General features: G+C 38.4%; 3 protein-coding genes across 3 annotated transcripts; 1 reads left to right on the top strand and 2 right to left on the bottom strand.

Moving 5' to 3' along the window:
* Window positions 1-2,010: 2,010 nt before the first annotated feature.
* On the bottom strand, window positions 2,011-4,935 carry tmem167b (transmembrane protein 167B). The gene is made up of 3 exons (XM_085406188.1): window positions 4,779-4,935; window positions 3,946-4,077; window positions 2,011-2,851 (listed from the first exon to the last, which is right to left on the bottom strand). Exons 1-3 carry the CDS (start codon window positions 4,786-4,788, stop codon window positions 2,769-2,771), a joined length of 225 nt encoding a protein of 74 aa, XP_085262314.1. The 5' UTR covers window positions 4,789-4,935; the 3' UTR covers window positions 2,011-2,768.
* A 2,222-nt stretch (window positions 4,936-7,157) lies between these two features.
* LOC146669540 (protein FAM107B) lies at window positions 7,158-10,379 on the top strand. The gene is made up of 5 exons (XM_085406184.1): window positions 7,158-7,181; window positions 8,349-8,382; window positions 8,567-8,723; window positions 9,443-9,584; window positions 9,726-10,379. The coding sequence occupies exons 1-5, from the start codon at window positions 7,158-7,160 to the stop codon at window positions 9,825-9,827; spliced, it is 459 nt and encodes a 152-aa protein (XP_085262310.1). The 3' UTR covers window positions 9,828-10,379.
* Window positions 10,380-10,663: 284 nt separating this feature from the next.
* On the bottom strand, window positions 10,664-13,934 carry b3galt6 (UDP-Gal:betaGal beta 1,3-galactosyltransferase polypeptide 6). Its single transcript, XM_085406183.1, has 2 exons — window positions 13,635-13,934; window positions 10,664-13,302 (listed from the first exon to the last, which is right to left on the bottom strand). Exon 2 carries the CDS (start codon window positions 13,290-13,292, stop codon window positions 12,273-12,275), a length of 1,020 nt encoding a protein of 339 aa, XP_085262309.1. The 5' UTR covers window positions 13,293-13,302; window positions 13,635-13,934; the 3' UTR covers window positions 10,664-12,272.
* Between the last annotated feature and the right edge of the window lie 2,002 nt (window positions 13,935-15,936).

The following is a 15,936-nucleotide window of genomic DNA, read 5'->3' as shown; positions in this document are numbered from 1 at the left end:
ATGTCACTAAAGGTCTATCACTCATAACAAGAAAAGCAGACACACAAATAATAACATGAATGATGGTCAACTTCTGTTTTAGTGCCCTTTTAACGAACACGCTGACTCACACTGTCATAACTCAGAATAGACCACGCCAGGATTGGAAATACAAATTCCACCTGTGCTTTCCTTCCTATCACAGTAAATGTATCAGACAACTCTCAAAGGACTCCATGTCCCTCAAAGTACAGAAAGTAAGGCATATTCCTACAGATAATAACTTATCTGCTGAAGGTTGCCTTTAATAACAGAGAATGTTCACAGAGAGGGCATTGGTGGCAAAAGACACTGAAAGGCATGTGACACGTGTAAAGAGGTACAAGGTTCACTAGGTGCTGAGCTGGGGGTTAGTGGTCTTACAGAACCAGAATGATCTACAAACTCGGTGCAAACTTTTTACACTAGCCTCAGCACACAGTTATCCCTCATGACACATGCTGAAGGCATCAATGCTGCTGGGGGGATTTTGCTGGGGGGTTTCTGCAGCAGACGTTGGTGGGTAAAAATGAAACCAGCAAAAACACTGCTATATTGAGGGGGGGAAAGTCACTTTACCTCATGAGAAATGACTTCAGATCCCAAATATGACGACAGAGATTTTTAAAAAGAACCGTGCTACTCCACAGGAGTGACAGAAAACAGAGTCAAAAATGCAAATGTTGTCAGGGCAAAACTCAGGTAGGTTGCAAGATGTGCAAAGCTGATGTAAACTACAGTTGTATCACAATGGAAAACAAAAAGAAAAAAAAACACAAGGACAGGGGTGAATATACTTAATACACTCACTGGTCACTTTATTAGGTAAAACCTAATAGTATTGGGCTGGACCCCCTGTTCTCTTCAGAACTAGTTTAATTTGCAGTTGTACAGATTCAGCAAGGTTTTGGAAGAGGCCATTTGAGTACAGTAATTGTCACGTTCAAGAAAATGATTTGAGCTTTGTGACATGGAAGCAGTCATCAGAAGGTGGATACACTGGTCATAAGGATATGGACATCATCAGCAGAAATACACAGGTAGGCTACAGTGTTTAAACAATGCTCATTTGGTATTAAGGAGCCCAAAGTGAACCAAGAAAATATACCCCACCACATTACAACACCAGCAGCCTGGAATACAAGTCCAAGGCAGGATGGATCTTTGCTTATATTTTTAAAATCAAATTCTGACCGTACCATCTGAATAATGCAGCAGGAACTATGATTCCTCATACTAGGCGCCATCTTTCCAATCTTATATTGCCAAACTTATAACATCTGGTGTGGTGTTCTGGTGCTGTAGCTCATCTGCTTCAAGGCTCCATGTATTATCTTCTGTTGGTTGTAATGAGTAGCTTTTTGAGTTATTGTTGACTAGCCACCAGCTCAGTCCAGTCTGGTAATTCTCCTCTGACCTCTGGTATCAACAATTCATGTTCACCCAGAGAACTGCCACTCACTGGTTATTCTTTAGACCGTTTAGAGAGAATAGTCTGAAACATGAGGAAAATCCTAGCAGATCAGAAGTTTATGAAATACTCAGACCAACCCATTTGGCAACATATACCATGCTACTTCTTCTCACTCGGATGGCGGGTTTGAACTTCAGCAGTTCACCTTGACATGCTTCAATGCATTAAACTGTTGCCATGAGATTGGCCAACTAGATATGTACATTTAACATTTGAACAGGCATATTTAATAAAGTGGCTAATCCGTGCAGATAAACTTTTTTTAAAGACAACAATACATAGAAATTGTATGATCAACATTTTACTTAAAATTGCATTGCATTCCCTCCCAAAACAATCTCTTCTTTTGAGAATAGAAATAATGTGACAGAAATGAAGTCGTAACAGCAGTATACATTTAAAATGGCATGAGAAGCACCATCCCTATTTGGCATTGCTTGTAAGTCTTCAAGCAAGACACGGCAAACACATTTTTGCAAAATTTTGAGATATGCCTCATCTGTTGCAGGTACTACTCGTTTCTCCAGAGTTTTGACAGAATTTTAATTACAGTCTAATGTGTGACATTTAAAACATGTTTTCCAGTATACATTTTGATAACAAAGTATATACAACATACACTTATTTAAAATCTGTATTTTTCTAACCTAAAAAATGTTAACATGGGAGATCCAAAAAAGTAAATAAAAGTGTACACATGGACATTTTTATATATTAGCTTTTATCTTTCCCTCCACCACTGACAGAAGAAACAAACAAACAAAAACAAAAAAAGAGTTGCTGGGCATGAGCAGAGTTGATCATTTTCACTTTGATCACATGTAACCTCTAGCAAATAACTAGCGTTATGTTTATTTCCAAATATACACAGGTAGGCTATTTTTAAGTTGTATACAGGTGTAAGGTATAATGCACACACAGCCCTTCAATCTTCTGCATCCTTCAGTATTAATTATTACGTGGGGTGGATGGAGACGTCAGACAGTACTACCCAACAACAGAATGTTACCATGTGACCCAGCACTCTCCCTCCACTGAAATAACTGTGGAGTACTTCACATCTGTAGTGCATACATAATATTAAGGTAGAAGCTGTGTACCCAGTCATCAGAAGGGGGCAGCACTGACTTCACTTTCACATGGGTCCAAAGGTCCAGCGGGGGTTCATCAGTCATAGAATCCAAAAGGTGTCCCAACAACAAGGATTAAAACGTGACCGCAGAGATGAGTCCATCCCCTCTCTGAAAAGTTTGTCCTTTCCCATCTAGCCTCACCATCATTTTAAGAAGACAATGTAGAAGGCCATGGCCAGGCAAGATACTGCCACAGCGATGTGAAGCCTTGTCCCAATTACTGCAGCTGAGAACGAGATAAGATGAGTTAAAACAACAAGAAAGCATCAGACATAAAGTCAGATCTTGAGCTGAAATATCAGTGGATATTGTGACATACTACATTATCTGGAAATTCAGTCATTTTTGCTTAATCTGACAATATAAGTGCATGAGAAATGAAGGTATTACATCAAACTGGAAAAGTTCTTCCAGTCAAATAGTACAATAAAGCTGGCCTTGCATTTATTTCCCTTTGTTTATAATGACATAATAAAACTGTAAATGCCAAACAGCTGAACTGTTATTACCTTTACTAACAAAACCCTAAACTACAGGCAGTTTTTGTCCTATTTGCAGCGCTTGTGTGTTCATGTACGAATTTGTTATTATTCTTTTTTTTTTAAATCTCCATTATATCTCTGTATATAGTGAGAAGGCAAAAATGGCTGTACATTAATATCAAACATATAAGTAATAAAAACACATTTTTCATTGTTGTTCTTTATAAGCTACACATTCATTGTATAAGACAAAGTAATCAATTGCATGCACTATTAATGTAATTCTTTGAGATATACTTATTAACAGATATGTATGACAATATTCCAATGTGCCACACCACTAAAACTAGTTTAACAAAAATGCATATACAAACAACATCATACATTGTAACAAAGATGTAATGTTGCCATTTGTTTTGAGATCAGCCACTACATATAATTTTTAATATGCAGTGTAATACGTAATATGTAGTTTAATCAATAATTTGGAAGGATTTAAGAGTTAAATAAATCCCAAAACCTATATAAATATTAATAATCCTGTAACCCTAGACAGTTTATGTAGTATATTTCATCCAGATTGATTGATGCTACTAGGAGGACATGCATACATACACTATGATCATTATAGTAAGAAGATGAGGAGTTCTGAGAAAGAGGGACCAGTATTTGTGATCTATTTATTATCAACCAACCTTGCGTGTTGTCATTGTTTAATTTAAATAATATATGTACAAGAGTGCAAGACAAAAAAGAAAGCAGCAGGCTGCTAATATTAAGCATATAAAAAAGAAAAGGGGGAAGTCACTGTGTCTGAATCATACTACATCATACTTACCTTTGTAGAACACACCCCACACTCCTTTTTTCTCTGACAGCAGCCAGTTGTTGAGGCGAGGCACCTTTTTGAGGTATGCACAAGTGCAGATAAAAAGCAGCCCGAAGACAAGGATGCCATCGAATGAATAAACTATGGAAAGGGAAAAGTGGCATTGCATGCACTTATTATATTAGAGAATCTAAGAGCACAGAGTAACAATCACTCACTTCTGTTCAGATACAACCAAATACACTCTTAAATGCAGCACAGCCTCCAAAGAGGTTTGCTTTATAAGGAAGCAAATATTGACATTGATCAACCACTAACTCCAAGCGTCATATTAATATAGTATGCAAAACAAAACTATGGATGTCACCGTCTGATTTCCTCTCTGTAGTTACCATTGAGACAAATATTTATGCCAGTGGTGAAGCATACATGTATATTTTGCCTAACAGTGAATGTTTTTCCTTTGACCAAACTGTGCTGTTGCTGCTTGTTGTCTACCTGGCTATCCTGAATTTTTTTTGTAGCATTAGCCACAGCCACACACAAGTCAAAGCCTGATAGCATAGATACGTGTAACCTTACAAAAAAATAGAAGCTAGGAAGAGGTTCATACTAAACACAGCAGGCTTTGTGACAGTACTGTTATTTAATAGAAAGACAAGTACTATAGCACTGTAATATGTGACGAGTTTGTTTTGGTGCTAACAGAGTGGCAGTGCTGCCCAGGGCCACGTCTACAACTAGCCTAGCCTCAACTAGCCTCAATTCCAAGAAGTCGCTTAACTTCATGTCCCGCTTGTTGTCGACAAGTTCTAGCGAGTTGGAAAACACGGAAAACCTACCATTTGTCATATTCGCAGCTTTCTCTTTGACGATGTTATATGACGGTTTGTTCCTCTAAACTAGCATTCCATCCTAAATTTTAAAGTAGAGATATTATGCAGTCACTCGGCTGACATTTCCGTTTCCCTGACTTAAAATCTTCTTCTACGCTTCACACTGTTGCTGTTCAGTTAGCGTTAGTGCCACCTACTGGCATATTTGATTAAGAGCTCAAATTTACAGTTTTAAACGCCCCTTTAAACTTGTAATCAATTAGGATGTAACTAGAAGTTTTTACTTGTGGAAATCGGATTTATATTTTTCAAAATACGAAATGAAAAATTACAATTTCACTCACCCATCAAGTTCGACTTCTTAAAATTAGATTTAGATATCCCCAATTGAATTTCTTGATTGATATCTGTAATGCAAAGAGAAACATCTACAACGCTGCAACTACTTTCAAATTGAGCTTTTAAATTATGATTTCATTTTTTAAGGGAAAACCCCTATCCAAAGCTGACCCTATGTGAAAAAGTAATTGCTCACCATTGTTAAATTGTGAATTAACTGTGATTACCCATATGTTTTGGAAAGGTGAGTTCAGTTTCACAAGCCACACACAGGCCTGATTATTGGCAAACCTGCTGAATCAATAAATCAGTTAAACAGATTCACATCATGCCCTGATCTCAAGAAAAGATGAAACTTTCAAGGACTTTGAAAACAAAGTCATTGACAGTCAATCTGGACAATCAATTTCTAAGGCTTTGAAACTCCACCAAACCATGCTGAGAGCTGTGTTGCAATATGAAATGTGGCTGGTCTATTAAAATTACTCCAAGACCACATCACATCAACACCTTGTGCAGAAAGTCATAAAATAATCCAGAACAACATTGAAGAACTACAGGGTTCATGATTCAAGGTCAGAGTTCATGATTCAACAGTAAGAACGACACTGTGCAAAAATATCAACCATGTAAGAACAAAGGTCTTGAGGATCCCCAAGACTCTAGAAAAATATTCTGTGGCCTGGTGAGAGTTTGGGTCCTGTATTTTGTATTTACTTGGGTGACCTTTGTCTAATATTAAAATTTCATGTGCTTACCGAGTACCTCTCTAGTTCTTTGATGTAGGGATAAAATCACTTAAATAATATTCTACAAACTTTCTCATAAACTCTTCTTAATGCAGCACAACCAAGGCAACAAAGCTGAGAGATATTTGTAAACATGATAAGCTCTAACCTTGTGCTTCTACAGAGAGGTAATAAATTATTATAGCATTAGAAAAATGCACCAGTAAAAAAACAATCAATACAGCACAAGGCAGGTTTTTATTGGTTGTTTCTTGTGGCCAGCACACTGCTCCCCGTAGGGAAATAATATGGGTGGAATGTCGAGGCACAATGAACAAGCTGGAGAAAAAGGCTGACTTTGCTGCAGCTGTAAATCTGGACGCACCTTATGCAGCAGCAGAGGGAAGGATGAGGATTAAAGTGAGCTTCCACCCACACTACAGTGAGCTGACATCATTTGCCCCCGTCAAATAAATCAATTACAAGAAAGCTTCAGTCAGATTTAGGCAGAGTGGCATCACAGTGCTTAACACATGATGTGAAAACCTGAACAAAAATAAAAAATTATGTATATATGTAAAATACATAACACAAAACATTAAAAAACATTCTTAGTTGAGAATTAGAGGTGCAAGTCAGCCTCTGAAGCACATAATGTGTGGCTTTACTGATGAGAAAACCATGAGTCCAGACTCGGTGATGTTTGAATATCCTAGACATGGAAAAGACAGAAATGTTGTCACGGTGACAACATATAGACACCTATAAAAACACACTTGTGTTGCACAGATGGGTAATCCCTACATTTCTACACTCACTGGCTCATTGTGTCAGTCTTAGATTAGCCTGTTTTTTACTTTAATTAAATGTCTTATGCTTATATATTTAATAATATATTTAATGAGGGTAGGGTAAAAGTATGCACCTTAACAACAAAGAAAAATGCATTATAGACTCATAGGTTTAACAATTTAATGTGAGCGTTGAATATTCCCATCACTGTGTGTAATAACAGAGCAAAAGACACAAAAAGCCATCTTTATTTTGCTGGCAGTGTTTTTTCATTATTGCTATAATGAATTGCCCTAATCCCTGCATATGCTGCTGCTCTGAGACAACAGAAGTTTCTCCCCTGAAGGAAACAAAGAGTCATAAGACAGTTAATGAGATTTGATAGCGTGGCACCTGTTTGATCATCTGCGCTCCGGCTGCAGAGCACGGGGCACCCCGCTCTCAAAAACAAAGCCGTCCTCCTCCTCCGGTGCATTCGTCTCTGAGGAACACAGCTCAGCAGTCTCTCCTTTGCATCTGTTCATCAATGCTTCTCCACCTGACCACCCAGGTAAGGCGGTTTCATTGATCGCTTTTGATTAGTGAGTTCTTATTAAATGGAAAACCATATAAGGAACAACTGAATTAATTATTTGGATTATAGATAAAGATATCTATCAAAAGTAAGTGCATGTGAGTTACCACCCTGGTGTATGGAAGCATATTTCTGCCAAATAAATAAATAAAATAAAATATATAGAGATATAAAATAATTATATCTATTAGTTTTTCTTATTTTGAGTTAGGAGTCACAAAATTTCAATTTATTAAATCGACTTACTTAAATTTTGAGAAACCTAACTCAAAAAATTTAGATAGTTAAGATTTTCACTAATGGATGGAAAATTATGTTTCTTTATTTGGCAGAAGCAAGCATCAATACTAACCAGTTACTTCTTTACTTCTTCATAATTCATTTGGCAGCTGCATAGTTCATGTAGCTAAACGTGATCATTTAAATTTGGCAACATCTTTGTAGGGTCATTACTTTACAATAGAAAGTGCCTGGAGGCGACTGTTGTTGTCAGTCGGCCCTGTGTGAAGAAAATTGAATCCAACTGAATCGAACTCGAGTTCAGGTTCAGGGTTTGAAATTAAAATTTATTATTTATCAGTTATACATGTCTGCTGCCTGATGAACACTGGTTTGTAAATTATTCTACAGTTAAGCGGCGTAGGATCAAAGAAGTGTGAACTTCATCCTACTCCTTTTTGATCATGTAAATTTTGTGATATATAAAGTTAGTCATGGCATCATAATGTTTTTTTCTTTTAATTTTTTTATTTATTTACGTGTTTGAAATTAAATAGTGAATCTATCAATTATGTTTATATTTAAATGCCATATTATACAATTTATATGTATTTAAGAGTTTTTGGGGGGGTTGTTTTCCCTTTAACAGGAAGGGTGTCGAGCTTTTGCATTCTTAGCTAAAAAAGGTGTCACGCAACTAGATTTTACAGTTTAGATTGCATAATAATAATCATCCTAAATTTAGGCTTCAATTGATTCACACTAGAGAAATCTATTTACCTTTTTGGTGATTTAAGAATATTTAATAACCAGTCTGACTTTATTTTATCAAATGTTTAAATATGCTCATATGCACATTTTTACATTTTGTTTTGTTTGTGTTGTACTTCATAATTCACATAATTACCCCTGGTTTTCATTCAGGTACCACATAAAATGGGCATCCACAATAAAAGAGGTAAGATTAAAGTTTGATGAAAGTGAAGCTCGTGGAGTTTGAGTGAATCTAAAGAAACAAACGAGCTTCACTTCACGTGATAGAAACTAGTTTTAGTTTACTTCATGAATATCTTGCTGTAAACATAGGCTGTAGTATTGTGTACACTGAATAAATTGCACTGGCTTGTTATCATGTGTATCAGGCAGACGTCAGTGCTGGATGGTCCCATCTCACCAGGTGACTGAAAATCAACAACAGGAGGACAGTGACCTCATTAAACCCAGAAAGCTGCCAAATCCCGTCCTGGCTTCCCACCAACACAGAGCTCTCCATCAAGAGCTGCTATTCTGCCACAGACGGTGAGAAAACACTGACACAGGTAGCAGGCGCTGTTCACAAATGTTACTCCACATTGTCTACTTGAGAGTTCTGCACTGAATTGTTCTTCATGTTATAGTACCTTTACTAAAAACACTCTGAGTTGCAGTATTTTATTAGTGTTCAAACATTTGTCCGTTGGAGAATCCTCTTATTTAACCTTTTTCCCGCTGGCTGGAGTTGTGGCAGCCGTGGATTAGCAGTATGCTTAGGTGGCGTTTAATGTGGATCAAGTCAAAAGTTAAATGCCCATTTGACCCCTGCTGAGGGATCAGCACTGAGCACTGAGTGTTCTCGCTCTCAAGTCTGAGAAAGAACAAAATAATCAATGTAACACAATCAACGACATTTGTGGTGCTTAAACAAGATTTCTATTAAACTTTCATTTATATCTTTATTTCACACTTGGTTCAATAGTTTCAACAGTTTTGTCCTTTCATACACACAAACCATGCTTTCCCTTGATATAACATTGCAACCATGCGTGAAAAGGAGCAGGTAGAAGAAAATAAAAGTTTTATTAACTATAGACACCCATCTACTGTATATACCTACACAAAACAAAGGATTTGTTGCATTAATGGTAACCTTTCTGCACTTACTCATAAGAACCACATCAGGAATTCAATGTCATGGTCTTCTTGTTTGTCTTAATCTAGAGACACGTCTTCTATCAGTTTTTTTTTTATTGTGCCCTCAGAGGTGTACTGCCAAGAAAAAAGCCAGAGCTGCTGTGTGTCCTCGAACAAAAACAGAGACAGAAGAAAAACCAGGAGCTGGCTCTCCACCCTCCCTCTGACTTGGAGGTGAAGCTACGTATACGGCAGCAGAGAATGCAATTTGTAAGTACTCAGATTTTTTAAAAAAAGAAAAAAAAAGATGCAGGGAATTCTACAATAATGCGTATACTTTTTGAATATTTGCATGCCAACTAAAATTGAATCGTTAGAGAGGACATCCAACAACACATATCTGTCTTGCAGTACGAGCTGGAGGAGAAGAGGAGGAGCGAAGGTCTGAAGAATGTGCCAGAATTTATTCGTGTGAGACAAACACTGAAGCACATCGCAAATCCTTCCCTGTGACGATTCGAGAAAATCTGCACATACCGTTAACGTGAAGTCCAGACAGATTCTTGTTGATACTGTAAATTGAAAGGAACACGATCCTTGAATGAGAACTGTTTGTATTTCAGAAGTGTTCAAGTGTGCCGACTCATATAAACTACAGTAGTTATGAGTTGCAAAAAGGCTCCTCCAAGCTTCACAGTGGGGGGAAAAAAAAAAAAAAAAATCAATTTTGCTACATTTTACATTTGAGCGGGGAAAAAAATCTTTTAAAATGAATGCCATGGGTAAAGATTTCAGCCAATAGAACCACTGCTGCCAGGTAAAGGACCACAGCCAGATTGATCCTTTTGTTATGATGCAAATGCAGCCTTTTGCTTACCTTGGGCAGACTTCATGTGGTTACATGCGGCTCAGGTTACTCTGACATATACCACCACCGAACTTTGCATTGTTGCAGACTGAGCACACAGTCTCTTTGCTTGGCACACGCTGACACAGCAGGATGGCGAGATGACGAGGCCCGCCACAGTATAAGAACTTCTAAGGACCAGTTGAAGGACGACAACAAAAAGCCCAAGATGTTGCCCCAGGCTCCAAAATCCCCAGATCCCAATTTAACTGAGCATCCTGGACATGTGTCCTATATGCTGCTGCCACACGACCTTCCCAGAGGTCCCGTGTCTCTATAACAACAGATCAACTTTAGTAGCAAGAGAGAGGGCCGTGGCGTGTTGGCACATCAGTTTTTCAGTATTAATAAAGCAGCATTATATTCTTAAATCTTAGCAGGACCGGCCTTTTGTAGAGTTCTCCATTATGAATGCATTTGGCTGTAATGTGCCCCTTTAAACAACTGATGTAAAAGATTTACATGACAAGAATAATTTATTTCTTTTTTTAATAAAACATCCAGGGGCAGCTGACCATTTACATATTTATATATATATATATAAAAAAAGTGACAAACACTTGAATTGCATTGAATTAAAATCTGCTACTGACAACACTGAGAAAGAGTCATTATTCACAACAATGTAACAGCAGTCATAAAAAAAAAAAAAAAAAAAAAAAAAAAAAAAAAAGAGCTTAAATGTTGCCCTTTGTGCAGCAGTCTTCATTTTTAAGCGCTCCAATGTATCTTACCCCTTTGATCAAAGCTGCTGTACAGATTTCACAAGTTTTGGGAAACAGCCACTGACATCACAAAGGTGGGTTTCCGTTCGGGAGGCTAACATCAGAGAAAACAGACAACGGATAAATAACGATTGAGAGAAATTAAAACAAGTCTTCATGCTTAAAAAAAGTGACTCAGTGCCAGCCGGTAGTCGACTCCCGCATCCGTGTTGTGTTGCAAACAAAACATTCAGATTTATGCCTCTGTACAGTAAAATATCCACGCCTGGACTTTAGTGCTCTATCAGAAATGTAAGTACCATAACGGAATTCTCAAACAGGTTCCAACATGAGGAAAAAAAAGAAGTCCTGCCGAATCCCACATGTTCGCCCATTTTCTCTGAGACACGCAAAACCTTGAGCGCCATCGATCGTAAACAAAAAGTCAATCTACGACTTTTGCAAATTTTCTCAAACATATTTTAAATACAAACTGTATCCATGAGCAGCGACCACACCCACTGCAAGCCCGTCCAAACTCAATACCAGTGTGTCATGTTTGCCGCAGAATAAAATAAAAGAAAAAAGGTAGACATCAACAGAATCAACAGAAGGGTAACGATCTCCTGTCTGGGTTTTTCTTGTACTAGCTACTATACTGTAATAACTTTAAAGCATATCTCATATATGTAGAAAAAGGTCCAACAGGTTAAGAGAACATACAGACACTGAAAAGAAGTAGGCAGAAGGTGATAAGGTTAAGCACTTACAGTAAAACCGAAGGGGCTCAACAACGAAGCAGGATTGAAGATGGCTTCTGTTAAAATACTCGAGGAGCAATATCTCTTGACGGTTCACGCCAAGCCGTAAAACTGATACCCGACATCGTACTTCAAGCTGTCGCTCTGATTTAAATGGGTGATTTTAGCTCTATAACCACATAAAAGTGAGTATTAATGTGTGGAGCCCCCAAAAGAGTGTTTGAAACACAGCTTTTGATTTGTGAAAATGTGAATCTCTTCGTTCATGGCTTTTTCTCCATCCAAACCCTCACAACCACAGCTATAACATGTCAAACCCACACAAAAGGGAAATGAAACTAATTGTAGGTTTAGAGCTCCTAAAGCTGCTTTAACATGAGCAAACAAAAATAAAATCAAAAAACAGTGAATTGCACCCTTTTTGTGTTTTCACAAATGCTACAATTTGTGTGTCTTGTATCAGTTAGGTGACTTTAAACGGTCTAACAATGGAGACTTGGTGGAAAGGAAAAATCCGATAACATTACTGACTTTGACGACATGACTATAGATATAAAGCGAACTTCAGCCTTTTAGAAAACAATGATTACGGGATCCCATCCTTTCTTTGGCAGCACTGTGAGGGTGGCACACTCCAGTCATACACGTAGGACAGACGCAGCTTGACTTCCTCCTTGCAGAGCTTGCCATCGCGCTGCAGAGTCTGATGTTTTTCCAACATGTCCTCCAAGCTCTGCTTATGCGTCACCAGGTATTTGTTGTTGCAGCCACGTGATTTGTACTCTGTGTCAAAGCGTGGGTCATGTGTCCGCCGGATGTCTACCGGTGCCAGCCACGCACCCAACGACACGTCCTCGCTCTGCCACGTCTTGAAGTATCTTGCATTAAGACGCACATAATGCACCAGATCAGCCGAGAGCACGTAGCCGCCGCCCAGCGCGTAGGGGAGGTAGTAATCGCACAGCTCCCACGAGCTTTCGCGCCACTTCCCCGCTGATTTCACCCGGCCTCTGCCCGAGAAGAAGCCCCAGTACAACCGGTTGGGCTCCTTCCCCTTCAGCTCCTCTTTGAGGAGGTCCAAGCGAGCGAATGTGTCGTCATCTGCTTTCAGGACAAACGTGAACTCCACGTTCTGGTCCAGCCAGGTGTACATGTGCAGCAGTTTGAGGGTCAGGTTCTCGTAAGAGTCTCGCAGGTCGGGCAGTAAGAGTAAGTCCTTGTGCCGCCCTTGCTCCGTGTTAAGATTCTGAAGGTCCTCACTGGAAAGGCCCTGTGTTCCTACTACAAACATGGCCAGAACATCAGAGTCCCGCTTGGCAAGCCAGGTGCTGCGGATAATACTACGTCGCTCCGTGTACTTCGGTCCTGTTGTGATGAGGACCACGAGAAATGCTGACAAGTCTTTGGATGCGGAGGGAGGATTCTGTTGCGCTGGGCGGGACTGAAAACCGATGGCTTGGGGGGCTCTGCCAGGAGGATCGGGGTGACCCTGTTTTAGGGTTTCTGATGTGCATTTTGCTAAGAAGACCAGAACTACAGCAAAGCTGCAAACTGTGCCAATGACCAGCGCTGTCTTGTGGCGGCACACCAGACGAAACAGATTCATGATGCGGACTCTGGGGTGAAAAAACAAAAGAGGCAAAATATATCAGCTTTATCATCACGAATTATAACTGTCAAACATAAATATGAACAAGTATAGTTAAAGGGGAATGAGCAAAGAGCTTTTGCGTCTTTCTGTTTTCACGTAGATGCTTTAGCAAAGTAACCTCAGCTCTTTCACTCACCCATGATTCTGCAGCACCAACTGGTTTCTAAGCTTAGTAGCTTAACAGTACACACACACACACACACACACACACACACACACACACACACACACACAAATGCAGTAACCAGTTATGAAGTAACCAGTTATGAACTGAATTGAAGAGAATTTGTTAGTTACCTTAGCAAATGAAAGCGTGTGCCTGTGGTGTGAACGGTACAGCTGGAGCGGACCACTGATAGCAGCTTTGCAGAGCTAGCGTTAGCTACCGAGACCAGACCATCTGCGCACTTTGTAAGCTCACTGCGCGGTATGCAAACGCAGAAAGACAGCTCATATTGGAAGGAAGGATGGAAACTTGGTCTTTTCACTGGGTCAGTCTGGGTTACAATAAGCAGCCTCTGTCATTCACCGTTCAGAGATCCGCACACAAGGTATCAATGCAATCACTGTCTACCTCCAAGTAGTGTCACTTACGGGTCTTCGTGACGCAGGGGAAACGGAAGTGAACCTCCGCCCCCCAAAATAGAGGTTTTAAAATGGCGAAAAGATAGGTTTATATTGACAAAGATTTCATTTAATTTTTATTCTTAAAAATGAGCATAAGCAAATAGACAAACACCACAACTCAATGTTGCAGTTTTTTTTTTGCCAAAAACGGATAAAACACAATGATTACAGTAATATAAAACAACACAAAAAAGAACAACAAAAAAAATAGCTGCGAGATCTAATTTTGCCACTTGTGATAATAAAGAAAAAATCTAAAATTAAAGCAGACTGAAGAAAATTGAGTGCTGTGAACAGCTGTAAACTAGAGCATGCGCAGTAGTCATTCTCCAGCTTGGAGCCCAGACCGGATGTTGTTATGTTTACTTCAAAATATAAGCATGCAAGTCCTTTGGCAAATTAAAGATAATCACAAACCTCAAATACTAAGGCTGTCATTATTGGGTCTGTGTGAGGTAGAGCTCGGGAGGATACCAGGAGCTATCAGTGATGGGTGACCTGACCACTCAGTTATTAACCACTGAACAATGCAGCTTTAAAAGACTGCTGCTAGTTGTTCCTTCATCTACACTGCTGTGAAAAGTATTTCATGTTTATACGTACACTATTCAGACCATATATATATATATTGTATTAGACAAAGATTACCCGAGTACATACAAAATACAGTTTTGAATGATAATTTCAAAGGAAAAAGGTTGTCCAAACCCTGTGTGAAAACGTAATTACCCCCTAAACTTAATAACTGTTTGTGTCACCCTTCGCAGCAAGAACTGCAGTCATGAGTCTGTGATAACCAGCAATAAGTCTTTCACATCACTGTGGAGGAATTTTCTCCCACGCTTCTTTGCAGAAGTGTTTTAATTCAAATTTACTTAGACGTAATTACATATTAAAAGATTTCCAAAGGGAAGAAATTGAAAAAATAAGAACTGATTATATCACCTTCCCTATCCCTCCTAAAGGGAAAGAAGTCCAATTTAAAATCTTGAATAAAATTTACCCGACAAATAGACTCCTTAGTGATAGATTCAAAATAGAAACGGGTAATTGTGTATTTTGTGAAACAGAAGAGGAGGATTTGGACCATCTATTCTTTTTGTGCAATTTTATACAAATATTTTGGTTGGATTTTCATACCTGGCTTTATTCCAGTGGGATTCAAATTACCCCATTTACCTTAAATATGATAATGTTTGGAGTGTTTTTGAAAGAAAAGAAAGCTAATTATGGTGTTAATGTGTTATTAATCTTGTGTAAGTATTTTATACATAAATGTCGCTTTTTTAAGATTAAACCAACACTGGCTCACTGGAAAAACGACCTAAACCTGTTGGTTAAATCTTTGACTTTAGTTAAAAAGAAAAAGGCTGCTTTTTTTGTTTCCTTTGTAGAAGATTTTGATTTAGTGAGTTAATAATCTATTAATTTATGTGACCCCATCTTTATATTTTATTTTCACTATATATGAAAGTTGCTAATATGTAAGAAATGTTTATTCTCTGAATCTGTAATATATGGTGCATTTTGTTTGTATGTTTATATTACTAATAAAAGAAAAAAAAAAAAGAAGTGTTTTAATTCAGCCACATTGGAGGGTTTGAGCATGAACGGCCTGTTTAAGGTCATGTCAAAACATCTCAAAAGGATTTATGTGAGGGCTTTAACTAGGCCATGCCATTTTTGCCCAGTCTCTTTCTTATTGTTGAATCATGAACTCTGGCCTTAACTGAGACAAGTGAGGTCTGCACTAAGCTATTTAAATAAAAATCTATCATCGGCAGTCATCTTATCATAAGTTAATCAGTCTTTCGACAATGCCTTTATTAGCTCTCGTGTGTTTTTTATTATTTCTTTGTAATTAATTATGGATTTTTCTTGAATTATACTTTTTTTTCAGTTATTGTTCCTTTAGTTAGCCTAATTTTCATTTACTTTGAAAGTTTCAACCGGAAGCTGGTTTTCATCGCCG

The sequence above is a fragment of the Rhamphochromis longiceps genome, linkage group LG5 (genome assembly GCF_057381845.1).
Source record: "Rhamphochromis longiceps isolate RC_006_pf linkage group LG5, R_longiceps_female_GT1.1, whole genome shotgun sequence".
Classification (NCBI taxonomy): Eukaryota; Metazoa; Chordata; class Actinopteri; order Cichliformes; family Cichlidae; genus Rhamphochromis; species Rhamphochromis longiceps.
The sequence above is the reverse complement of the archived record's forward strand: the minus strand, read 5'-3'. Positions and strand labels throughout refer to the sequence as shown.